This window comes from Balaenoptera musculus, chromosome 18 (genome assembly GCF_009873245.2).
Source record: "Balaenoptera musculus isolate JJ_BM4_2016_0621 chromosome 18, mBalMus1.pri.v3, whole genome shotgun sequence".
Lineage (NCBI taxonomy): Eukaryota > Metazoa > Chordata > Mammalia > Artiodactyla > Balaenopteridae > Balaenoptera > Balaenoptera musculus.
In genome coordinates, this window is record NC_045802.1 from 70,999,447 (window position 1) to 71,024,559 (window position 25,113).

At 44.7% G+C, this 25,113-nt stretch overlaps 2 protein-coding genes across 5 annotated transcripts in view; one reads left to right on the forward strand and one right to left on the reverse strand.

Annotated features, from left to right (window-relative positions):
- Window positions 1–13,203, forward strand: part of TPP2 (tripeptidyl peptidase 2) — a 67,762-nt gene extending 54,559 nt beyond the window's left edge. For 2 of the 4 annotated variants that reach the window (XM_036831431.1, XM_036831430.1), the window contains 6 exons: window positions 1,159–1,310; window positions 2,683–2,779; window positions 3,777–3,907; window positions 7,981–8,188; window positions 10,362–10,481; window positions 12,254–13,203. In XM_036831431.1, the coding sequence (XP_036687326.1) occupies window positions 1,159–1,310; window positions 2,683–2,779; window positions 3,777–3,907; window positions 7,981–8,188; window positions 10,362–10,481; window positions 12,254–12,343 (798 nt within the window). In that variant the 3' untranslated portion in view covers window positions 12,344–13,203. Of the gene's footprint in view, window positions 1–1,158; window positions 1,311–2,682; window positions 2,780–3,776; window positions 3,919–7,980; window positions 8,189–10,361; window positions 10,482–12,253 lie in introns of those variants that run through there. The other 2 variants (XR_005017182.1, XM_036831432.1) reach the window with 2 other exon arrangements.
- Window positions 13,204–16,173: 2,970 nt separating this feature from the next.
- METTL21C (methyltransferase like 21C) lies at window positions 16,174–23,919 on the reverse strand. Its single transcript, XM_036831772.1, has 4 exons — window positions 23,767–23,919; window positions 20,560–20,711; window positions 17,667–17,784; window positions 16,174–16,568 (listed from the first exon to the last, which is right to left on the reverse strand). Exons 1-4 carry the CDS (start codon window positions 23,873–23,875, stop codon window positions 16,174–16,176), a joined length of 774 nt encoding a protein of 257 aa, XP_036687667.1. The 5' UTR covers window positions 23,876–23,919.
- Between the last annotated feature and the right edge of the window lie 1,194 nt (window positions 23,920–25,113).

The following is a 25,113-nucleotide window of genomic DNA, read 5'->3' on the forward strand; positions in this document are numbered from 1 at the left end:
GGGACATCTCATGTCCATTTATTGCTTCCTTTTCTATAGCCTGTCCTTTAGTTCCAGGCAGTGTCGGGACACCTGGGTCTGCGTCCCAACTTGTTTTCTCTTTTTCCACTTTGGCCTCTGTCATCCATTCTCCACGTAGTATCAAGAGTTATTAAAAAACAAAAACAAAAAAAACCCCAAAGTGTTTAATCCATACAGGATCCAGAGTTATTAAACAAAAAGCAAAGATCCTTAATCGTGTCACTGCCTTGCATACAGCTCTTCCTGTGGCACCTAGAATAAAACCTGTGTTTTTTTGCCCGTACTCTGTCCTCCCTGCTTGCTTACTGTGGCCGCTGCCCTTTCTCAGAACCCCACCTTGCACTTGCTGCGCCCCCCTCAGGTTTCTGCAGGTGCTCGTCTTCTCCCCGCACGCCTCCTCCTCTCCGCATTTTGGTTATTCAGGTTCACTGCGGTTTATTCCTTCAGGTCACTGAGGCTCCGTTAGGTCGGACATCGGCTCCGCAGAGTGTCTCAATGACCACTTTGTCTGCGCGGGTCCCCCCTTACCCACCCGTCACGCTCTGTCCCCTTACTCTGTTCTGTCGTCTTCGTATCACGTGTCGTTCCTGAAGTTGTTTATTTACCTACACGTTTGTTGACTGTCTTCCCAGAGGGTGAAAGGCCCTTGTCTGCTTTGTCCCTCACCTCTTCGGAGCTATTACCCTTGCACACCGCGGGAGCTCAGTAAGTCCTGTGGATTGAATGAAGAAAGAAATTTCTCTTTAAATTTAATTAGAAAAGCGGATCTTTTCTTTCTTTCTTTAAAATTTAATTATTTTCTCTTCTCAGATGTAAAATGTGAAAGCTCAGTACGTTTTTGTAGTCAGTCTGTCAAGTAAAACTAAGAATACCAAATAACACTTAAATGGAGAAAAGTTTGTTCTTATTTCCTTGTTTTAAAGGAGTTATTAGAAGCATGAGCTTTAAAGTTTGGGAGAAAATTACTTTGATCTCAGATTGGAACTTTAGATGTATTTTTGGCCCTTAGAATCTGAAATACAGTGTAGTACCGCTCAAGTGCAGCCGATGTTACGTGCTGTTCGGCTATTGAAGATTTTTAAATAAGGAAAATTAAGCATGTTAATCTAAGACTCTCTCCACGTTCATTTTTCACAGGATGTAATCCCTGTTCATTACTACTTAATATCTCCACCAACAAAGACTAAGAATGGCAGCAAAGACAAAGAAAAAGATTCAGAAAAAGAGAAAGATTTAAAAGAAGAGTTTACTGAAGCATTACGAGATCTTAAAATTCAGTGGATGACAAAGTAAGTTTTAAATGAATTTTAATCCTCTAAGCGTTTACTTCTATTTTCCCAGTTACTACAATATGGTGTGTGTATGCAAAGGCTATATATTCAGAAATGTTAACAGTGGATACGCCTGCAAGTGCTCTTCAATTTTCTTGTAATTATATTTAGTCTTTAATTCCCTTTTGTGATAAGAATTTTTAAAATTTTAATCCTTACTCTGACCTGCTCTTGGAAGAGAATTTTATTGGAAGGTACAAAAGAGAAAATAAATCACTTTTTGCCCCCTTTCCAAAGATAATCATTGTCCTGTTATTATTAGCTGTCTCTGTATTTATACATGTAGCAGGTGAGTGATACTGTGTCCTGGTTTTCCAGTTACTATTTGATTACGAGCAAATTTAAAACAACCTTTTTAAACCTCTGGAATTGATCCTAAGGACAGACAGCAAACGGAGAAACACCTATTTAAGAATATCTACAAAAGTTCAGTAAGAAAAGTGAGACTCTGGTATGTGAGCCAAGGTCACTCTCCTCCCGCTCCCAGCTCAGTGACACGGAGCCTCCTGCAGACTGGCTGCAGCCAGGACCGCAGGCTTCCTGTCCCCTTGGCTTGGAGGACTCTCCTGCCGGGAGGAGCAGGGGGTCGGCACGTGTCGGCCGGCACCCCAGCCCCGCGGCCTGCTGCTGAGGCCAAGTCCTGGGTGAATTGCGTTGGGAGGCGGGGGCTCTCTCCTGCTCAGCCCCTGCTCGTGGCGCAGAGGGTCTGCCAGGTGGGCCCTGCTGAGAACGCAGGCCCGGTGGCCCCGCCCCTACTGGGAGCCGTGGTGTCCCGCCAGGTGGGGCGAACCACGGCCTCTGCCGCAGCCGCTGCCCCTCCCGCCGTGTAGTCAGTAAGAACAGACGTAGTTTATTCAGCTTCCCCAGCTGGGAACGTGGAACTTCTGTCTCTTTGTTCATTCAGGACTTCAGATTCTTCCAAAACAGTGGAAATTTTCCTTCTTTGTAGACCTTAGGCATTTCTAGATCTTTTAATCTTTCTTAACTGTTTTTGAATGTTTTTTTCCCTCCTGTTGATAAATCTACTTATAGCTGGTACGATGGAAAGCTGTTGATGCTTACTTTCATCTGACCATCTTATTAAACTCATAAATGAAATAATTTCCGGTTTGTTTGTTTTTTTTTTTTTTTTTTTTTTTTTTTGGTTTTCTCGGTAAGCATATTTATACTGCCTGCAAATAAATACAATCTTTGTCAGTAATTATATTTCAGATTGATACCTTAGGTTATTGACTGGAACTTCAAAACAATGTTAAGTAATATGAAAGGCAAATTATTTTCTTTCTAAAAGAACTGAAATAATGACTGTTTCTCTTTCTTGCATATGTAGGCTGGATTCTAGTGACATTTATAATGAATTGAAGGAAACATACCCTAATTATCTCCCTCTGTACGTTGCACGACTCCATCAGTTGGATGCTGAAAAGGTTGGGCGTGTTCAACTTTACTATGATTCTCTTATTTTGTTTGCAGTATTAGATAAGGTTTGCCTTTGGAATAAGGGGGCAGTCTTTGTCTTCTCTTCTTGCTGACTGAAAACGTGTCGCCTCAGATTGAATGTTCTGTTGAGCTATTTTCATTAAGCTGACTCAGGACTCACGTTTGGTCAGTGGGAGGAGGAGTAGCTAGGAAACCCTGAGGATGGCTTTTCTGACCTTGACCTGAAGAGCCGGGAGCACAAGGCAGTGGTCGTGGGCCTGCTGGAAGTCTAAGGCACCCGCCGCAAAAGCGGAGCTCCTCTGCACTCACTTGGCTAACTTTGTTTCTAAGTTCTAAGAATTGGCCGTGTAGCTCCCAGCTGCCTTCAGTGGACCAGCTCTCACTGGGAGTCCTGGCTGTAGAAAGTGCTTGTAGCCATAATCAGTTAAGAGTCCTCAAGGGTTGAGTGTGAGCCCGAAGGCCCTGTGAGGAGCCAGATTGCTGAGGACACCAGGACACCCCGGTGCCCATAGTGAGACTCTGTTGGTTCTATTCCTGTTTACTCTCATTTCTGAGATTTCAGTAATAAATTAGAATTTGTCTCATCAACTAGTGCTTTTTTTACTTCTGTTTTCATGTGCTGTGGGACTGGGGTAACATAGCTGATCACGTTTCTGAACTTTTAAGTTACCCAAGGAAAGAGCTGCCTCTGTAGAAAACAGTTTAGATTTCTGTGAACTTCGTATCTTGCGTATTACTCTGTTCAGCGCCAGTGGGGAGCGTAGGGTAGGTATTTTCCCGTCTGAGCTCAGGTTTTCTAGAGATGCTGACCGTCGTAAAGGTCACACCAGGAGCTAGTGCGGAGCCTCTGGGCTGCACAGCCTACCTGGTCCCGCACCACGGGAGTCCTAACTCTCACGGGCGTGACCCACAGAAGTGAAGTGCGTCAGGAGACTCATGGGTACATCCAGTTTTTTCTTATTTCTTCTTTTTTTTCCTCCCCAGGAACGAATGAAAAGACTTAATGAAATTGTCGAAGCTGCAAATGCTGTTATCTCTCACATAGATCAGACGGCCCTAGCAGTTTACATTGCGATGAAGACTGACCCCAGGCCCGATGCAGCTATTATAAAAAAGTACCTAACCAGTAAATACTCTTTCTTGCATCTCATTTCTTAGTTACTTTTTTTAATTATTGAAAATATCCTTCTTTTCTGGTATTTTTTATATCCTTATCATTGGAGTTACCGATTTGGGGGTACTCCGTCCTTAAATATCTTACAGTAATTTTCTCTAGTCGTTTAAGATTAAGCAAAAGAAAAGTCGTTTGCTTCCTCCACCATCAGGTGCTGTCGTGGTGGAGAGGTTTGAGTGACAGTGGTCAAGCAGTCCAGCCATTTGGGGGATATGTGTGAACTGGACACATGGAGAAGGAAACACAGAGCGCCCTGTAAAATTAATTTTTCAAGTGTTTATTGACCAATAGCGTGACAGACTCCAAATTTAGTTTATAATGCTTATTAGTAAAGTGGTGAGAAATAAAATTGGGTTAAAACCATTATCTGGCAACTTCAGTTTTATGAAACTGGGTTTACAGTACTACTTGAGGAGAACAGGGGTGGGGGAATTATAGTTTAGCCTTAATAAACTCTAACGTGATGTGTACAGCAGACACGTAGCTGGGTTTAGGCGTTTGTAAGGCTCCATCCCTGTGAGAGTGTGGTTTCCACTTGCTGGTGTGACGGTCCGGCGGCTTTCCCGTTCACCCTTCCACGAGCTCTTACCATCATCTCCTGATAACACCCCCAGTACCAGTTTCCCCTCTGTCGCTTTGGCTTATTTCCAGCCCTGGGGGTCCTTAACTTACAAGGGTGGAAGTTTCCTCCTCTTAGCTTTGTTGTAACTAATAAACTGAAACCGTGCAGGCTGCCTGAAAATATGGTAGTTTCCCTTAAAGATTCCATCTGCTTCAGTCAGAATTTTTTTTATATACATACAAAACGCTTGATTTTAAACTGCTAGAACTCTTGGCCTTACATCGTTTATACTGATATTATAGGTCTCAACGAATCTTACAAGCAGCAGTGTTCAAGCGGAATAAAATTTGTTCAAAATAGGTTCTTGGCCATTGTCAGCACCCTTTCACACTTTCCAAAGGAACCTTCTCGAAACATTGCTATTTTATTGTTGTTAATAATAATAGTGGCTAGTGCAGCCACCATTTATGAAATGCCAGTTACATACAAATGCCAGTTATGTGCATTACGAACTGCCAGTTACATACAAATGCCAGTTATGTGCATTACGAACTGCCAGTTACATACAAATGCCAGTTATGTGCATTACGAACTGCCAGTTACATACAAATGCCAGTTATGTGCATTATGAAATGCCAGTTACATACAAATGCCAGTTATGTGCATTACGAACTGCCAGTTACATACAAATGCCAGTTATGTGCATTACGAACTGCCAGTTACATACAAATGCCAGTTATGTGCATTACGAACTGCCAGTTACATACAAATGCCAGTTATGTGCATTATGAAATGCCAGTTACATACAAATGCCAGTTATGTGCATTATGAACTGCCAGTTACATACAAATGCCAGTTATGTGCATTACGAACTGCCAGTTACATACAAATGCCAGTTATGTGCATTACGAACTGCCAGTTACATACAAATGCCAGTTATGTGCATTACGAAATGCCAGTTACATACAAATGCCAGTTATGTGCATTACGAACTGCCAGTTACATACAAATGCCAGTTATGTGCATTACGAACTGCCAGTTACATACAAATGCCAGTTATGTGCATTACGAACTGCCAGTTACATACAAATGCCAGTTATGTGCATTACGAACTGCCAGTTACATACAAATGCCAGTTATGTGCATTACGAACTGCCAGTTACATACAAATGCCAGTTATGTGCATTACGAACTGCCAGTTACATACAAATGCCAGTTATGTGCATTACGAACTGCCAGTTACATACAAATGCCAGTTATGTGCATTACGAACTGCCAGTTACATACAAATGCCAGTTATGTGCATTATGAACTGCCAGTTACATACAAATGCCAGTTATGTGCATTACGAAATGCCAGTTCCATACAAATGCCAGTTATGTGCATTATGAAATGCCAGTTACAGCCAAAGGATTATTTGGGGCATGCATTTCTCATTTCCAGCTGCTTTCGCTTAAGTCACTCGTGTCAAAAATTGCAAGATGGCCATTTTGTAATCTTAAAAATATTAACTTTTTGTAGGGGATCTAAGTTTTAATTAAACTGCAGTTTACTTAGGCCACTAAAGTATCTAATTGAAGTTGCTTCCTAAAATGTAGCTATTACCACCTTGATCAGTCCCTAACTAACTTTGATTCAGAGACCAAACACTGTATGTAGCACCACTGAGAGGGATGTAAAAAAAATGAACAAGACACTCTCTACTCTTAGAAAACATACAGCCTAATACAGAAGATGATAATTGCTAGATGGAATGTGATTAACGGTCATAATAAGTATTTTAAACTGTGAAAGCCCATGCGAAGGAGAGCAGGGAAACCGTCATGGATTAATAGGTATTTAATCTGAGCAGGTCAGTTCAAAATTAGAAGAGGGTAGGAAGAGAACATTCCAGATATGTGGAATTTAGGTTATTGGATCAGAGAATGCGGAAATAGAAAGGGGTCTTAAAGGTGATTTAATCCAGGTCTGGTGAGTCCAGCACGCCTGTCACCCCAGCTCGCCCTCCAAGCTCTGCATCCTGCAGCCCTCCTCTGGGCGACCAGGACAGTCAATCAGGATGCCGTATGTGAGTGGATATCCAGACCTGCCCTGCCTGCCCAGTTCTGTTCCACGGCCCCCGTTCTCCCTCACAACGTGGGGAAAGCACTTGACTGCTGACCGCTGAGGCTGCTGTAAAGCATGAGTGAAGTACTGCCGAGACATGTCAGGCGCCGCCTGGCATCGAAGAGGTGGGGTGAGGAGGGAGTCAGTAAATGAAAGCCCGACCATCCTTCCGTTCCTGAGTCCACAGTGACCAAGCACTTCAAGTCCCCAGAAACGCTTCCCAGGAAAGAGAGTGAAAGTTGGCTCTTTTAAACTTTGAAACTCTTTGCTCATAAACTCTTGGGCATCTTTTAGGCGTAATTTCATCCGCATTGCAAATGTATTAAGGTGAGTAACTTAGGTTGTAGCAGGTTATTGGCGTTGTTTTGGGTTTTTTTTTTAATTCTTCTTCTTCTCATTTTAATTGTCTTTTGTACAAATTGTTGATTTTATAGTCCCAGCAGATTTCATCGGTGGCACGTTTCACTCTGGGTCCTTCAGAATCATGCTTACCGTTAGACAGTTTGTTCGTCCCATATCTGAGTGCCTCCTGGTCATCTTCTCAGCACTTTTAATCCTCGTCTTTAGACGTATCTGACAGGAGTTGGACAGGATGCGTCAAATAAGCATTCTAGGGGCCAGTACTGTCCCAGGAGTGTAGGCTGTTGCTGTATTTCATTCAGCAGCAATTTATTGGGTGTCTGTTCCGCGCCAGGCATTGTTCTGGGCATTTGGAACACATCAGAAACAAAGCTGCCTGCCTGGAGCAAGGCAGGTGGCCCCGGCGATTAAGAGCAGGGGTTCCAGGACCGGCCGCAGAGCTCGGAGTTCTGGATCTGCCGCTGCCTAACTGTGGGACCTTGAACAGATCGCCTGATCTCTGTGTGTCTCAATTTCCTCTTTTGCAAAATAGAGGCAACTGAGGGTCTTTTGCTCATAGAATTATTTTGAGTATAAATGAGTTAATGTGTTAAAATGCTAGAGTAAGCCTTGTATTCCTTTGCTCTGTGTATGCGTGACAGTTCACGACTACACAAGTATGTAACGACTGACATTTATAAGAAGTTGAAACACTTAAAAGATACTGTTCTAAGAGTTTCTTAGCTGGCAGAATTGAGAACCCAGCAGTCTTTCCCCTGTGTTGCGCAGGGCCTGCTGTTTCAGCCAGTTACAGCGACCCTAACTCATGTAGTCTGTGTGTGGAACACAGTGGCTCAGGTGTTGTGCAGTGCAGACGTCTCTCCGTGGCCGCACCGCATTCCTGCGTTGTACATCTTAGGCAGAGAAGGCCTGCGGCTAATTTCGGGTGAGGCTGCGCTCTTGAAGCCGCTCTCCTGACGTGTGGAATGTGTCGGTTTGGCGCACAGTGACATGGACAAGCTGAAGTCGACGCTCGTGGACGCCCTGTGTAGGAAGGGCTGCGCCCTGGCCGACCGCCTTCTCCAGGCCCAGGAGCAGGACGGCGCCGCCTCGAGCGACCTGGAAGGGCGAGAGGAGGAGGGAGAGAGCGCCCTGGATGCTCTGACGGAAACTTTCTGGGAAGCTACAAAATGGACTGATCTTTTCGACAGTAAGGTACCCTTTCTCCTTCTTGTTTCGCTGCAGTTCTTGGGGGTGCATCCCAGATCCCTTGTGCCCAGCGGGCCCGGCCGGAGAGGACGAGGGTAAATGGAACGAGGCTGAGCTGGGCTCCGAAGAAGACGAGGCGCTTAGCGAGGCCTCCCTGGTCTTCCCGGCTTAGAAAGCACTTGACCATTGTTTGGTCTGTCTGCACAGTGGCTGGTGGACCACGCTAGCTTGGGAGACAGTTGGAGAACGTGTGTGGCGGGCCTTTGGTTAAGCCATTTATGTACCAGCTAAAATTAAGGGCATCTGAAAGCTGTCTTCGTACCTTCCCGCACCTGTCCCTGTGCGCATTTGTCAGGGATGGAGATGGGGGTATTCTGGTTAGTTTAGATATTTGTTATTTCTCTCCAAACTCTTGTAACTTCTAAATAACTATCATCTTGATTTATACCTGATCAGTTTTTAAAGCCCAGTTTAGAAAAAGTAACATTGATGAACTTTTTGGGTTTAGATTATAAAAACATGTAAAATGCCTTCTAGCTCTCTACTATAATTCTTAACAGTAGAGATTATATAGCTACAGGTATTTGCCAGTCTTCCTTTCTTCTGAACATAAAGGAAGAAAAAAGGAAATGAAATCAATGGAATTCTTCTTCCAGCACAAACTATTGGGGTTTTTTAGTAGACAGGTGCTTGTTTTCAAGATTAACTATGGTGAACGGTAGTAAAGACTCCTGAAGTAGGAGAAAATTCTTCCTATCTGCTTCAGGTTTTTCCACCTCAGTACAGTAGTGCTTTTATAGAGGGAACTCAGTAATGTTCCAGAAACTGAAGGAAGCAGCACCAGAGGTTAAGAATTTGGATCTGAAATCAGGCCCTTGGAGCTTGGATTCTGCCCCTGCCACTTTGACCTGTGTGACCGTAGGCGGGTGACTGAATGCTCATGTGGGGCTGTGGGGCCGTGTACCGCGGGCTTTTATGAATGAGTATCACGTACCTGGAAGGGCGTCAGCAATACTTGCTGTTACTACTAACAAAGTTATCTCGTGTCTGCTGTGTGCCAGACGCTGCGCTCGCTGCTGGGAAAAAGGTGAATAAGAGCCTGGCCCAGCATCAGGTCGATAGACACTTGATGAGCATCACAGTAAAGCTGTCGTAAAGAATTCTGTTCTTGCCACAGCGCTCTTACGTTAGGGGCGTGCATTATGTCACCTGTCTGTTTACTGTGTCTGTAGCAACAGTTGTTGAGCCCTTTCCTTGTCTCTAGAACACAGGTAAGTGTGACAGGATTCCTTTCTTTGAGGACATGCTCCACATTCTAAAAGTGGAGACTAAAGATATAAACAAATGGTTATGAGTATTTTTGACAGATGCAGTAATTAAAGGTAGAAAACTTGTACAAAAGGAAGCAGTTGAAAGTAAGAACATGTTTATATAATCTGACACTTCGTTTGTTTACTTTTATCCTCTTTTGCAATTTTAGGAATTCATAGTGACTCTGTAGTTTTGTACTTCTGACTTGCAATTTTGTAATCACTTATGTTAGCTCTGCTTTCTTTTGCAGAGAGGTATTTTGGTATGGTTTCCAACAGCTAGTGACTTATCATACTAGCCTTCTTTCCCCAAATAAATTATCTGTTCTGTGGGATACCCAGCTCTTTTAAAGATGTTAATTGTTGTTTTAAAAAGTTGTTAAAATTTACTTGATGTAACATGTTCATTTGAAAAGCTACACCTCTGTTAAAGCCTCAATTCTTTCATTATTTTTCTTCTTTATTTTTTTTTCTTGGATTTTTATTTATTTATTTATTTATTTTTTGGCTGCACTGGGTCTTTGTTGCTGCGCGCAGGCTTTCTCTAGTTGCGGCGAGCGGGGGCCACTCTTCGTTGCGGTGCGCGGGCTTCTCATTGCGGTGGCTTCTCTCGTTGCGGAGCACAGGCTCTAGGCACGCGGGCTTCAGTAGTTGTGGCACGCAGGCTCAGTGGTTGTGGCACACGGGCTTAGTTGCTCCGCAGCATGTGGGATCTTCCCGGACCAGGGATCGAACCTGTGTCGCCTGCATCGGCAGGTGGATTCTTAACCACTGCGCCACCAGGGAAGTCCAGTTCTTTCATTATTAAAGCAATATGCCTTAAATTGTAAATATTTTGTAGATAAGCTGTATCTTGTTTTACGTTGTAGGTTTTGACATTTGCATACAAGCATGCCTTCGTAAATAAAATGTATGGGAGAGGCCTTAAATTTGCAACTAAACTTGTGGAAGAAAAACCAACAAAAGAAAACTGGAAAAATTGTATTCAAGTAAGTGATGTTTAAATTGCCACTGTTGGGTGTCATTTCAATATTGTAGAGTGACAAGATAGAAAGCCTTACGGTAGTGATAAAACAGTACCAACTTTATCATGACTAATGATTAGTCTAATTAACATAACGTGAACTATAAAATAAATGCATGAAAGGTAGTCAGTAAGCTGTTTAAATTTTTAAAACATTTTTCACTCCTGTCCAGAAAACCTATATTTTTGGCTTTTAGTGTTTTCAACATAGGCAAAATGCATTGCATATTTTGTGTAGTTAGAAGACAGGTTTCCTTTATGAAGGAAACAGATGATTTCTTTTAAATACATGTTGGCTCAGTTCTAAAATGGTTGAACTTCTAGAGTTTATGTTTGATCTTATTCTTCATTTGACATGATAGGCCATTTTTTATTTTACCATGTATTATATGCAGGGAAGTTCTGTGGTTGAGCTCTCTGCACAAATTAAATGTCAAGTGTAAGAACTTACTGAACTCTGCAGAAATTGTTTCAGCCTCGCCTTGTCTTTGTACACGTATAGTTGGTTTATGCTTAAAGGGTATATGGAGGTTGGGGTACGCTGGTCCTGCCAAAGGCGGCCGAGGGTCTGGTCTTCATATTGAAGGTATTCTTTGGATGTAAAACTCACCTGTAGGTTCCTGGGGCAATTTCTGGTAATTAGAGTAAACTATAGGTTATCTTTACTCTCAGACCTTTTCTGTCAGTTCAAATTGTAAGACATTTCAAATTCACTTCTTCAGATCTTTGAGGAGGTTGAGAGAGCTCTTTCTGGAACTTAATGTCTTCTCATCACGTAGGCTATGAACTGAGCTCTTACATTTGTGAAGCCCACGATCCACCCAGATGCTCACATCAGGGGATGTTTCGTAACTTGTCTCCCCTCCACTCTGCTCGCCTGCTGGCTCTTCTCCACACAGCAGCCGGAAAAGATGGCTTTAGACCCCTCCTGGTGAAGCTCCGTCACACTTAGAGTAAAATCCAAACTCCTCCCCGTGGCCTGTAAGGCCCGTGTGGTCCGGCCTCTGCCAGCGGCCTCTCCAGCTGCATCTCATATCGCACTCCTGCGTCCTCACTGCTTCCGCCGTCCCAGCCTCCTCTCTGCTTGGCTGACACCGCGCACCCTTCCCCTCTCGAGGACCCAGCTCTTCCAGCTGCGTGGAGAGCTCTTCCCCAGATTTTCACAGAGTAGGTTTCTTCTTGTCATTCAGATTTCAGCTTAAGTGTCACCTCCTCAGAGATCCCTTTCTTGACCATCTCACTTCCCAGTCTGTATTATAGCAAGTTTTATTTTTACTATATACCTGATACATTTCTTATTATTTACTCATTTGTTATCTGTTCATTAGCTTGCTGACTTTCTATTTGGCTTTCCTGAATAGAACTTAAGTTTCCTGAAAGTGGGAAGTGAGTTTGTTCAGTGCTTCTTCCTAATGCCTAGAACAGTGTTTGACTACCGTAGGCACTCAGAAAGAATGAGGGAAAGGAAACTAGGGTGGTTGGAAGGAAAGGAGCAAGTCACGTCAAGTCAATAGGAAGAAAGGAGGACAGAAGGGAGGGAGAGCAGGAGGGTTGGCAGGGATGATGGTAATCACCACAATAGGCTGGTTGGTAGGAAGGAAGGTTGGTGGGTGAGTTGATGGAAGGAAAGTTCTACCTGCTACGTCTTTATTATTACTAAATATTTAATACAGAATTTACCCTAAATGCTGAGTTTGAAACATCTGTTCTTTAATAATTGTGTGTGTTTTATTATAGCTGATGAAGCTGCTTGGATGGACCCATTGTGCGTCTTTTACTGAAAACTGGCTCCCCATCATGTATCCTCCTGATTACTCTGTATTCTAGAATAGGAACCAAGACTTTAAATTTTAAAAAAGAAAGTTTTATAGTGAATGGATATAAAAACAAATTTGTGGCATTTTTAGTCTAATGCATGTTTTCATCTGCTATCAAATGCTGATTATTAAAATGATGTGTATTTATCAGAGAATTTGCTGGTGTGTGGCTTAATACATGTAAATCTAGACCTCTGACATCATGGTGTGTTCTTAATGCCTCACATTGCTGGCAGTGGGCTGTGCCCTGGCTGCCAGCACCAAGGACTTTCAGTTGGGTTGCAGCTGTTACATGCATGAGAGGTTTTCAACAGTAACTTTTAACTGCAAACCTATAAAATTCTATTTTTTATTTTATAAATGAACAGGGTTTTAACATGCGCGACTTTAATTTTTTTCAATTGTATGAAGGCCTTAAAAAAGCTACATTAAGCGTAGCTAAAATTATTTATTAGACTAAAAAGTAACAGAACTTCATTTCCAGATTTTTTTTTTTTTTTTTTTTTTTTTTTTTTTTTTGGCAAACGTTTACATTCAATTAAGGGGAGAAAATAAAACCGGCACAAATAAATGCGTGGCGGACGCTGGAGCATAACTGCTTCAGTCAGTCTTCATCTTGGAGTTATTTCAGGCCGATCACTTTTAACACCTTGACGTGCAGAGCATCAGAATGAGCTAATAATACATGTATAAGTGCCAGACAGCTTAAATCTGTATCAGGTATTGTAAAGATACATTTATGGTATGTTTATATTAAAGTTGAAATAATGTAAACACGTGAATAAATGTGCAAACCCAAGATTGCAGTACACCATATGCACTCTCATACCGTAATTTTTTTATAAATAATAAAAGTGAATATTGAAGCTTCTTAAAGTTGGTCTTAATTTTTCATAAATAAAATTTGGGGTTAGAACAGAAATGAATAATATATTAAATCCATAGACAAAAAATTCAACATGAAATAATTTATAATGTTTCTTATAGGCTTGCAATTATTTGAATATATTTCCGAATCTTATTATGTGATTAACTTTTGTGTAGGTTTAATTTTTTATTTTTATCTCTCTGGCTACTATACTTCTTTCATCCTTCCTCCGTAAAATAAACACACGTAGACAATATTAAAAGGCCTCTACTGTCTTATAGCAAATGTGTTTGTGTGTGTATGGTTTTTAAATCTTCCCTTAGAATTTACTACTGTAAAAGGCCTACCAGAGATCTGGTCTTAGTCATTCGTAACTGTTTTTTGAGTAATTGACTCCTTTATCTGATGAAGACGTTAGACCCTTTATGAAAAAGTGCTGCAAATATGCGTGCAGACATTTTGCACAGTTTCTGAGCCATCTAGAGTCTAAAGTCCACCCGTGAGCAACCGCATGTATGTTCTCTGACAAACACATACTTTCACCTACACGTGTACAGGTTCGCACATACACAGGTTCAATCCAGTCAGGGCATTGAGATGCTCAGAAGGGGTAGGGTGACTCCCCAGGGTCGTGCTGCTGGCTGGATGTTAATTAGAGAACGTGTTTTACAACCGGGTTTGGTATCTCTGTAAGTACTACCTGCAGCACAGAGCCTCAGGGTCAGCCAGGGGTGAGCACTTGGGTCCTTCCTAGGTCTTCCCTGAGGATGCGTTCAGCCCCGCGATGTGCGTGGCTGGTACCCAGGAATATGACAGCTTTCTGAGCCCCTCTGGACGTTTCCCAGCATTTCCCTTTAAGCTTTTTAATTAGTCCCAACGGTTAGCCATCCTCTAAGGCAGCCACAAAATTGTACAGTTGCCTGGAATCATCTAGACAAACCCCTGGGAAAAGGCTTCTCGGCCTGCGAGAGATCTGAGTCCAGTCAAAGACGGCCTTGCCCGTGGTGTTTTCTGGGGAACAGTCTCCAGGGATTGCCAGGCTGCTGGTTTTCAAGGCTGCCGTGGAGCAGGAGATGGGATGGGGACAGGGCCATTGAAAACATCACAAAGCACGTTGCTCTCTTAAGTGAGGTTCAGCCGTTCTGAGTGAACATGCTTCCTATTGCTACATGCCTTTGGTTAAGATTGCTACGTGCTTCTGAGAATTTTTGTCAGTTTTCTCATGACTTTAACGGAGGAGAGAATTTTCGGAGGTGCTTTTTCACTGACAAAAAGTTCTACCAGTTTCACTGAAATCACACCTTTTTTTAGAACATGCCTTTAGTATCCAATTTTAGTGTAATTTTAAGGTTAGAAACTTCCTAGTAATAGATTGATTTTGAAGTACTACCTTCTGAGTTATGTCAAGATACAATAAATTCTGGTATCCTTCAAGTATGACTTATTTTTACATGAAAATCACCATTGTTGCAGAGTTCCCTAATTTCTCACTTTATTCTTCGGGTTTTGGTCTTTTAGCTATATTTTTTAATGTGGAAGGAGAAGTTAAGTTCATGGTGGGTTTTGGACGTACTCTCACAGTCCTGACTGGTAGTGAGAAGCAGTCGAGTGAGGTACACGTCTGCAGGGGGAGGTGGTGAATAACGGCGCTTTTTAATAGGACGTGCAGTACATCGTGAAAGTTCACAGGCAAATTTTTTTCTTTATTTTTTAAATCTATGCGCCACATCCGGCTCTCTGTTGCAACAAGGACTTTTCTATCCGTAATTACTACTTCTCTCTTTCAGTGGGGTGTAAGTCTTTCTCAGATAATGAAATTTTAGAATGAAGATTATTAAGTTTGCTGTGGAAATTAGAGAGACAGCCACAGACTGGCAAAGTCTGCTTTGAACAGTGATTCCTAGAAAGGTTGGTCCATCAGTGGTACCCGTGGTGGGTGATACCGGCATCTGGGGCGGTGACGCCAAGCTGCCTTGTCAGCCCTGCTTTCAGGCTAGATTATTCTGTGCCTCCATGCCGACACATAACGTTCCAGGAGAAGCCATCCCCGGCAAAACTATGACGTTTCTGTGTGATTGATAACAGGAGACAAAATGGTTCTTTATTTATTTATTTTTATTTATTTATTTTTTTTATTTTTATTTTTATTTTTTTATTTTTTTTTATATTATAAAGTGGATTCTTTTTTTTTCTTTAACTTTTTATTATATACTGGAGTAGAGTTGATTGCCAGTGTTGTGATAGTTTCAGGTGTACAGCAAAGTGATTCAGTTATACATGTATCTATTCTTTTTCAAATTCTTTTAAAAGTCGGGACAGTTTTCCTACTTCAGGTAATGGTGACCAATGTCTGCACCACACCACTGAAAACAACGGAAAGAGCTGGATACAAATAAATAACTTGTGAGAGAAGCACTAGGGATGGTGCAGAGTGTGTGCTCGGCACTAGTTGTGGGCCCCATGAGATGACATCCATTTTCTCATTCCAGCACTGTTTCCGTATTTTTCAGTTTTAATCAGTGTAAAGCCTAGAACTGTTTTCCATTACTCTTTACCCTCTCCCTTTGCTACAGTTAAAGTCTGTACAAAGTAGACTCTTCAGATTAAGATACACTGACCCTGTCAAGCTCATTTTCAAAAAGCAAGTGACAAAAGTATATTGACAGGTTTAAGACCATGCTTTCCAGCAGAAATAACGAGGGGAAATCCACTTGTTAATTTATTTGTGTAAAATTTATTAAACACTTAATTGAGACTCTCGGAAGCCAACAAAGCTACTTTCATGTTTTCATGTTATTTGTGTATATTTAGATGAAGCAGATAATCCTAAACTGGTTGCTTTGGAGAGTTGCTATAATATTATGTTTATTCTAGTTATACAAGTTGTTTCCGTGCACTGCCTTTGCAATCTTATAAAATTTCTAACACTGTTCAAAAGACACACTAATGTTTCGAAAGGCATCTTGTTGAATTTAGTCCCATTTTAGCACTCCTTTAAAAAGTTTGATTGATGACTCTTGAAATTCAGCCAAGAGTGTTGTGTCAAAAACCTGCTTGAATTTATCTAAAAATTCATAATCGGTGGTGAACCTGAACTTGTTAGCCCAAAGCAACACGGTTCCCGGCTGGCAAAGGTATGCCATGGTAGCGAGCAGCTTGTCCAGGAAGTAATGGTGGTAGACCACGTCAGAAGCCAGCAAGTAATCATAGTAACACGTGGACTTGGGGAAGTTCTGTTCCAGGCCCTCTCCCCACACCAGCTCTTTCACTTCAGGCAGATGTGCTGTATGGTTTAGTGTGTTCCTTGAAAGGTTGTATTGAAGGTTCCCTAGGACGTCAGGCAAATCCGTTGCTGTGACTTGAGCTCCTAAGAGAGAAAGAGGAAACTTGTACGCATTACCTGGAACACTTGGGCAGCCACAGGGTACACATGCTCTCAGGGGGGGAAATGGAACTGGGCTTCTCACCTTGGCCCTGTGGACATATGGGCTGGATAATTCTCCTGGGGGGGCCTGCCCTGTGCCCTGTAAGATGTTTAGCAGGGTCCCTGGTCTCCATCCCCGAGATGCAAGTAGCACCTCCCCACCCAAACCCCAAGTCGTGCCCATGAAAAATGTCCCCCGAGACTGCCAAATGTCCTTCATGGGGCAAAAATCACCTTTGGTTAAGAACCATTGAAATAGAATAACATTCCCGTCTTTTAAGAAACTAAGTTAAACGGCAGTGCAGTTTTGAGAGATTTCGAAATAATTAAACATACCAGGATTCTTAGCGTTTGATTACTGTCATCATTTATAATGGTTTTCCTTCCCAAACTGTCTTTATCTGAAGATTTTGGTTTTCTCTTAACGTGAGGTGTCAGCACCTAGTTTTCTTTCCTAAGGGATGATCTATTTTGAATGACTCTTCCCCCTACTAAATGCATTAAATTAATTTTTAGGCATTTTAATGCTAGCGATAAAGGTTCACAAAATCATAATTCCAGATTGGTTTTGATAGAAGAAGACCTGTAATAGTGTAGGCTGAAGTAGGCCAGACATATCCGCCTCTTGCCCAGCTCCCAGGACTCACAACTGGCATTTTGGGTATAAATCTGCCTTCACCTTGGATTGACTCACTTATTTTTTGTTTTTTTCCAAAACATTAGTTGATAATAGTTGCACTGAAAAGCAGGAGACAGCATAACATAGCTGTTTACAACAGGAATTCAAGAGTCACACCTTCAGAATTTCAACTTTCTCACGTGGTAACAATCAATGGATTGGACGAGTTAGCCTCTAAGGCACAGTTATCTTATCTCTGGGGATAACAGTAGTCCTTCTAGCCTGGACATCTGGGCAGATTCAGGGAGCGCCATCATGGCCAAGCACCTAAACCACAGCCCGTCCCACAGTTGTAAGTGGTTATTATCACTGTTGTCACCGCAACCATCTTTTGAAACAAGGCCGAGAATAGACAGACAAACCTAGAATACTGGCCACGATGGAAACGAGGCCTGGTCCAGCACCGATTTCGAGCGTCTTAGCACCTTGGAGACTGAGTTCCTCTGCGTGTTCCTCCAAATACTGGCACAAAGCCATGGCCTGAAAAACATTCACAGTTGTCACCTGGACACTGGAAACCGGGGACCCTGTTCCCCACCGCAAGTTAAATACTCAAAGACATGTTAACAGTTTCAGCTTACTGGAGGCTCACAAGAATCAAAATATACGTGCAACGGCGTGTTTTGACCTCTGGAATATGAAGGCTGTAACATCCTTCAGAGGAACGAGAGACACAGACTTGTGAAAGCGCCTGTACCAGAAGACTCTTGACCAGCCTCCAGGAACAGGAAGGTCAGCTCGGCTCTTCCAGAACCAGGAGACGAGGGGCTGCAGGGTAGCAAGCCCTCGCTCTGCTTAAGTCGTGTCAGGCCTCCACCTGCTGTAAGACTTGTGCTGTGAGCGGCGCCATCCCCTGCCTCCTGACTCCACCGACGTTCAGGTTGCTCTGGACTTTGCCTGCTGCACTGAGCAACTGCGTAGGAATTTTTCTTTTAAAGCAGTTCATCTAAGAAACACTCGACTGGCCGGGCAGTGCTTCCCAAACTCTAGCGCACAGGCAGGTCACCGGGGGCCTGGTGAAAGACGCCCGGCCACGTGTAGTGGGGCTGACGGGGCTCAAGGCTGCGTTTCTAACAAGCCACGGACCACACTTTGGGGGGTAGCAGCAAGGAGGTTACATCCTTTACACAGTAAAAAAAAAAAAAATGAATAAATTTAGATCGATTTCTATACAGAAGATCAAGGTCCCTTCCCGTGTGAGCCAATGGGCGTCGGTTGGTGATGTCGCGGACGGGGGAGACTGGGGAGAGGTACTGTAGGCGCGAGGGTGTTGCCGGAGCTGGGAGTGCGAATCCTGCGCTGAAAAGGCAACGTGAACGCTCTCGTTTGCACACACTTCTAGCCCTTGTCTTCCTGCAGACGCTCTGGGCTCCTTATGACTCACTTTCCGTCTGGGGCCCAGGCTGCTCTAGGGGGCAAGACATGCCGCGCTCACAGTGGCCTGCGCCAGGGTTGGTGGCAGCCCCAAGCCCCTGGGTCCCTCCCTTTCCTCCTAGGCTCCTCTCAAGGGAGTCGGGGGCCAGGGACGGGGGTGGGGGGAGGACGGAAACCAATTCCCAATGGCACGGTAGGGAGGTGAGGGGCGTCAAGGGGCCCTGGGCGCTGGAGGATGAGTGGTGGGGGGGGACAGGCGGGATGGCACAGGTGCGAGGTGGCACCAGCATCCAGCCGTGGCAAGGAGCTCTGCAGCTGGGGGCGGCAGTTTTGAGGAGAGGCCTTCTTTGGTTCTTGAGGAGAAAGGAGCATTATTCACTGTGTGGGGTTTCAATATTTGGAAGAGTGTCACCCAGAGCCACCAAGACGTGTGCTCTGAGGAGTTCCTGAAGGGGTGGCTGTAGGCGTCCTTCCCGAAGGGCCCTGCCCTGTGACAGGCTGGCCCGGTGGGTGCCATCTGGGGACGGATCTTCCCTCAGGAACAGCTACACCTTTCAGCAAACACTCCCCCACTTCTTAGTCCTATTAGCAAACTCCGAAAAGTCATCTCTCACAGCTGCTCTTGAAGTCACACAAGGAAAGGGTGCTTCCCCACACGATACAGATCCTTCTTCTGCAGCCTTCAGGAAACTGAGGTCCCAAGAAGGGCCAGGGTTTGGTGCACGGAAGGCTGAGGCCTTATTAAGAATAAAACAGTCCAGTGGACAAATCGTCTTTTTCCACTCCTGATTTCTGATCACCCAGCTCTGGGTGTCTGTTTGCCAACTATAGTACAAAGCTGTGGAGTCGCTTGGTGGTTTCAAACTTGTTAAGCCAAAGAAAAACATTTAGCTGAAGGAAATCATACTTATATTAAGCATAAGGGGAAAAAATCGAGCTTCCTTGGCTGGGGTCAGTGAGGGGGGAGCTCTAAGAGCCTGGAGCCCTTGGCTGTCCCTCCCCTGCTCCCCCCCTCCATCTCCCCCATCGCTGGTACCCAGACTGCAAAGGGCGCTCCAAGGAACCTCTGATCACAGCCACGCAGTGGACCAGCAGGTCTGCGTCGCCCGGGAGTGGGTCAGAAATGCAGCCCCGGTCCACCTCCCCCAGCCCGACCTCCTGGATCAGAGTCTGCATTTAACAAGAACCCAGAAGGATTCCCATCTAAGCTAACAGTGGAGCAGTTCTGACCTGCAGCCTCTCTAAGCACAGGCTGAGAACCTCTGCAGTGGAAAGAACGAAGGCGCTGGCCTCCGAGGTCCGTCGTCCCAGCCTGATTCTGCACCACGCCCCGCCAGGGGAAACAGTGCACTCAGCCAGAACAGAGCAGGTTTTCTGGCTCTGAATTCAGTGTTTGCCCCTGTTTCAGCTCCATCCTCTGGGGACTGTTGCAGGGAGAGCATGAGATGAAGCACCATTTCCTAAGCGTCTCCACTGGACTAGCCACAATGTAAAAGGCGAGTGGATACCCGATGGTCTGTGGGAGAGGCCCAAAGGTGGCCGCTACGAAATCTAAACTCTACAGACTTTTCTTCTGATTTTTTAACAATTCATATGGATTTTTCATCCTACTTCCCAATATACTCAAGTTTATGTTAATGTGAAAAAATAATGTTTCAAGAAACATGGCATAGAGGAAAATCGTTGTGTTTAGGAAAGATGCCGTGTTTCTGCAGCATCTAGGTACACCAGCAACAGCCCTGGGGGGGCATCCATGGACCCTCAGTTTGAGAAGCACAGGACGTTAGAGCACGTGGCAAGTCGTCCAAGGCACCACAGTTGTACAAAATCGCTGTTCTCATCCCCAGGATCCCCGACACCCCAGTGTGACAGCTCCCTCACCCCTGGCCACACCACTGCTCCGTAACTCTCGATCGATTCTTGAATGACAATCTTCTTGCCTGCAAACTGATAGTACTCCTGGGTGTAGCTGGCGTAATTCATAGGAACAAATTTCTGGAGGCTTTGAGGCGATGGTTCTATCTTGTTAGAATCTGTGGGACAGAAAATTAAATCGGTTTCATGATTTGTTGATCCAGTGCAAATCTACACTCGGTACAATTAGTCAGATGGGAAGAGACTGAGCAATCTTCCAGAAGCAGAGGGGCGAGTGCTATCAGTGACAACGGCTGCAAACTAGCACAAACTGAATGATATGGGGTGACAGGGACTTCACATTTCTATGAGACATTTTTATCATATGACAAAATGCCCAAGGATGCCCTGGGCCCTTCCCTCGATTTAGGAGAAGACAGTGCGGTGTCGATCCGTCCCTCCCTCTGTTTTGGTGAGAGGAGGAAGCTAGGCCACCGGACAGAATGGCACGAATGAGCCATCTGCATAAGGAGGACCGAGGCAAGCGTGGACCTGACTATTTTTGGGTCTTGAAGTGATGCGACATGCCCGCGTGTTGGCTGGAACGTGTTCCTTAAGTCCTTCTACAACTGCTCCTCAAAAGGTACAGGTCACCCCAAGACGAGCCAGCTCCGCAGTCCTGGGGGAGGTTGTCAGATGAGCTCCAGCTATTAAATTACTCTCCCTGAAATACTCCTTTACGCTCATGACCCACTCAGGCAGCTCTCAGATGTCATATAAAATGAGCGGAAAGGAGCACCTGATCGGGGCTGACATCATGGAAGCCCAGAATGTCAAAGGTTTCGCAGGGGGTTTCAGCGTAAGAAGAACAGCGAGTAATAAGGTCAGAATGAGGGTGCTGAGCACACGGAGGGGTCGTGCGCAGAAGACGGGGGGCTGCTGGGACCCTCGGTGAGAGGCACGGGCAGCGAGGAGTCGGGGGGGGAACTTGCATGAGACCAGCCTCGGCTGCCTGAGCTCTACCTGCGGACGTGTAACCAGGGATGAAATAGCGGGAAGGAGCACTCAGTGCACATCTGAAGGTCTCTAACCAGAAACATACACTCAAGGAGGTAGAGGAGGGTGAGGGCAGGGTGAGTGCAGGGTGAGGGGTAGGGGGCCTTTGAAGAAGCCTAATCAGGGGTCCACCCCTCAGAGTTCAGGTTTCACTGATTTCCACCCGCACTAGACGGTTCTGTGCCACGGCTCTGCAAACGCTTTGTAACAGGGTCACAGCCAGAAGAGTCCAGAAATGTGCAGTGAACACTTAGAAACATTTACAACAACTTGACCATATCTGTTGAATCTGATTACGAAAAACCAAAGCTTGTATTGTGTATGTCTTTGTACTTCTTTTCATGTTGTTCTTCCAGAGATTCATTTGTGTTGCATTTTACAAAAAAGTGTCCAAATGGTCTTTGACCACAGTGTGGGCCAAATGACCAGTTTGTAAATTAGCACAATGACGCCTGCAGCTCTCGGCCGTGGGTTCTGATCTCCTGGAAGGAGAATTCTCTGTCCTGACCACAAAGGCGAGCTTCCAGAAACCCAGGACTTCCCTGAGCTTGCAAGAACCTGCTGATGAATAGTGGCCAAGTCAGTCCTGAGATGTCATCCTTCCCTGTCATGTGCCCCAGGAGAGGCTGTGGGGAGAGGAGAGGACCTTTGGTCCTCACCCATGTCTTACAAGGGAAACTACCAACATCTAGAAACATGAACCTGAAATTTATCACTCAACAAAGAGGACCCAGCTTCTCCCATAGGCTGAGAGGCTGACTCTGAGTTCTGTTTCAGAGAAAATAAGAAGGCAGAGGAACAGACCATCTTGTGCCCAGAAACGTTTAACAAGCAGCCTGGGGGCGGTGAGGAAGCACTGACGTGTAGGGTTTGGCCGTCACCATGGTGACGACGCTCCCACAGTGGCCATCCCTGGGAAAGAGGTGAAGCAGCTCAGCATCACAGGCATTTCTACCACACGGATACGACCTCCCTCCACAGCCTCAAGGGCACAGGTCATCGTAAAATGTAGGAAAATAGTTCCTGATGAGACGTGAGTATTTATTACCCAAGTTTTTTCATATTCCTTTACCTTTTACATAATCCATTTCATTGTACGTTTATATGACTTAAATTTTAACAATGGCCATGTTTAACAGTCAGCTCGCAGAAGTCCTGAAATGCAGGCGCTGGTACAGGCCATCTGGTATGAGGAGTGGGTACCGGGTGCCCTCTTTACCTCTGAGCCTGTCATCACTGGAGCAGCCAGACCGTCAGGGACCCAGGGCACCTCCTGCCAGCTTCCGTCCCCTCGATGTCACCCAGACAGTTCCTTCCTCCCCTCCTCCCACAAATAACCGGCTGAAGGCTAACTTTTCTCTCAAGACTGTAGGAAAAGTCTATGTGCTGATTTTAAGTGGCTCATCCTTTCACAAGATGACAGATCATAAGCTAATGGTTGTACTTTCTGGATCAACATTGTAAAGAAACATGGGCATATAAATATTCTCCATAAGACCATTTTCCATGCTACAAAGATAAAAGAAATTTATGTTGATTGCGCATGATTTTCAATTATTGCATCTATGCTCGTCTGACAGTTTTAGAGACATCAGATTTTCAGGATAGGCAGAGTTGCATTTTTATGTAAACAGTTTAGTAAAAATGAATACCATCCTGGTTTTACAGAGTTGGGACATAATTTTTCACTGTTGACTGTAAATGTTTTGAATGTTATATCTTGGCTCTTATGACATTATTTGTTATGTCTGTTATTTATTTACTACTGATTCCCTGCCCAGAAAAGCAACACTAAAGGGTTCTGTTGTCATAATGGGAAAGTACACTTGACTTTACACTGATCCACCGAAGGACACAGCTGCCAGGAATACATTTTGGCGAAAAGCAGGAAGGAATGTAGATTCCATTTCTTTTTTAAAAGTTCTTGTTACAAAAATCTAACTCTCTCAGATTTGGATAAAACAAAGTTTTGGTCTTTGATAGGTAAATAATAAAAACATAGGGGTTACCTTTAGTGTCATGCTTCTGCTTGCATAAAGGCATTTTTCTACTAAGCATCATGATAAGAAAAACATCTAGGGTTAAAAGGAAATGGATATTCTTGTGCCTGAGGTTCACTGCAAAACGCCATCCCCAGGAAAAGAGGGGAGAAGATGTGGAGCTGAGGAAGGAGGTTACCTCCCGGGGGTCCGCTGCTGCCGTCTGTCTGTAGACCCTCCTCATCCGGGGGTCTCGGTGCCTCGTCCAGGGACTGGGGCTGCTGTCCTGAGCGCAGACACGCATCCATCCCGGAACCGCCAGGGAGGAGAGAGCTGGCCTGGACTGAGCGCTCCTCCGGGTCTGACTCGCCCAGAGCCTCTGCAAGGTGCAGCTTATCGCCTTAGCATCTGCTGGGCCGGAAAGAACACCGGCATTTCAGCTTAGTTCCCCGGGGCGGGGCGGGGTGGGGTGGGGAGAGCAGCCGCCCTGGGCGCTGCCATCCTGGTTTTGCAGAGCAAAGTGGAAGGAGACCATGAAACATCATCACCCCACCTTTTCATCGCCTGGAGAAACGCAAAAGCAGGGCCACTGTAGCCAGACAGGTGCTGCCTTGCTGCAGTCTAGGGTGTATTCCTAAGAGCTTTTGGAACTGAATCTTGACGAAGAAGGTCTGATCCAGCCGTACACGTCTTTAAGGGTACCTTGTGGATCCAGGGTTAATGGCATCGAGGATTTGCCCCAGATGCGGAGCTGCTCCCTCCTCATCGGAGGCTTTAGCGCAAGGTAGTAGAAAGCGCTGGGGGCTGAGAGCCAGGAGGCTGGTTGGCTCCCCACTCTTGCTCTTGGCAACTCACTTAATCCCCTCCACACCGTTTCCTCATCAGCAGAAAAGGGAAGGATGACATCTACCTGCCTCCTAGGGCTGTGGGCAAGAAACAGGGGAGCCAAAGTGATTAGTGCAGCTCAGGAAGACTCTCCTGATTAAGAAAAGAGGACCTGGCTGTTGGGATCATTGATCAGCATCCAAATAAGAACACATGACATCGCTGCGGGACTTGGCGTGTTTTTGCCAAGCACCGTTCTTGTGCTTTTAGTGAATTGATTCATCTAATCCTCACAACAAACCCTATGAAGTGGATGCTATTATTATGCCTCCTCTCAGATGAGAGAAATTCAGGCACAGAGAGATTCAAAAGCAGCCCAGGAGCACGCAGCCGGCCAGTGGCAGGGCCAGGAGTCAAATCCAGGAGGTCCAGCTGCAGGATCTATATTCTTGACCATGAGGTGGGACACGGCTTGAGTTGCCTTGCTTCAGCGGTGGGTTTTCTGGCTGAGTTTGCCCTGAAATTACTCATAATGCTTAGTTGTCACAGTGACGTTTTCTAGTCTTTTTTTTTTTTTTTTTTACAAAATGTAAATCGTTTTCCTAATTTGTTTTTATATACCAGAGTTGCCCCATCATATTGTTTTGGCCAGCTGGGGATGGCAACCAGCCACAGCATTACTAACTATTCCACACCTGGAGGGGTTGTGTGCCCCTCACAT

What these genes read in the sequence shown, in the direction of transcription:
- METTL21C (XM_036831772.1), bottom strand. Translation starts at nt 23,875, where the DNA reads ATGGATGCGTGTCTGCGCTCAGGACAGCAGCCCCAGTCCCTGGACGAG. An exon ending in CAGCAGCGGACCCCCGGGAG is followed by an intron (nt 20,712 to 23,766) that starts GTAACCTCCTTC and finishes TCTGTCCCACAG; the next exon opens with ATTCTAACAAGATAGAACCA. An exon ending in GAGCAGTGGTGTGGCCAGGG is followed by an intron (nt 17,785 to 20,559) that starts GTGAGGGAGCTG and finishes AATGTTTTTCAG; the next exon opens with GCCATGGCTTTGTGCCAGTA.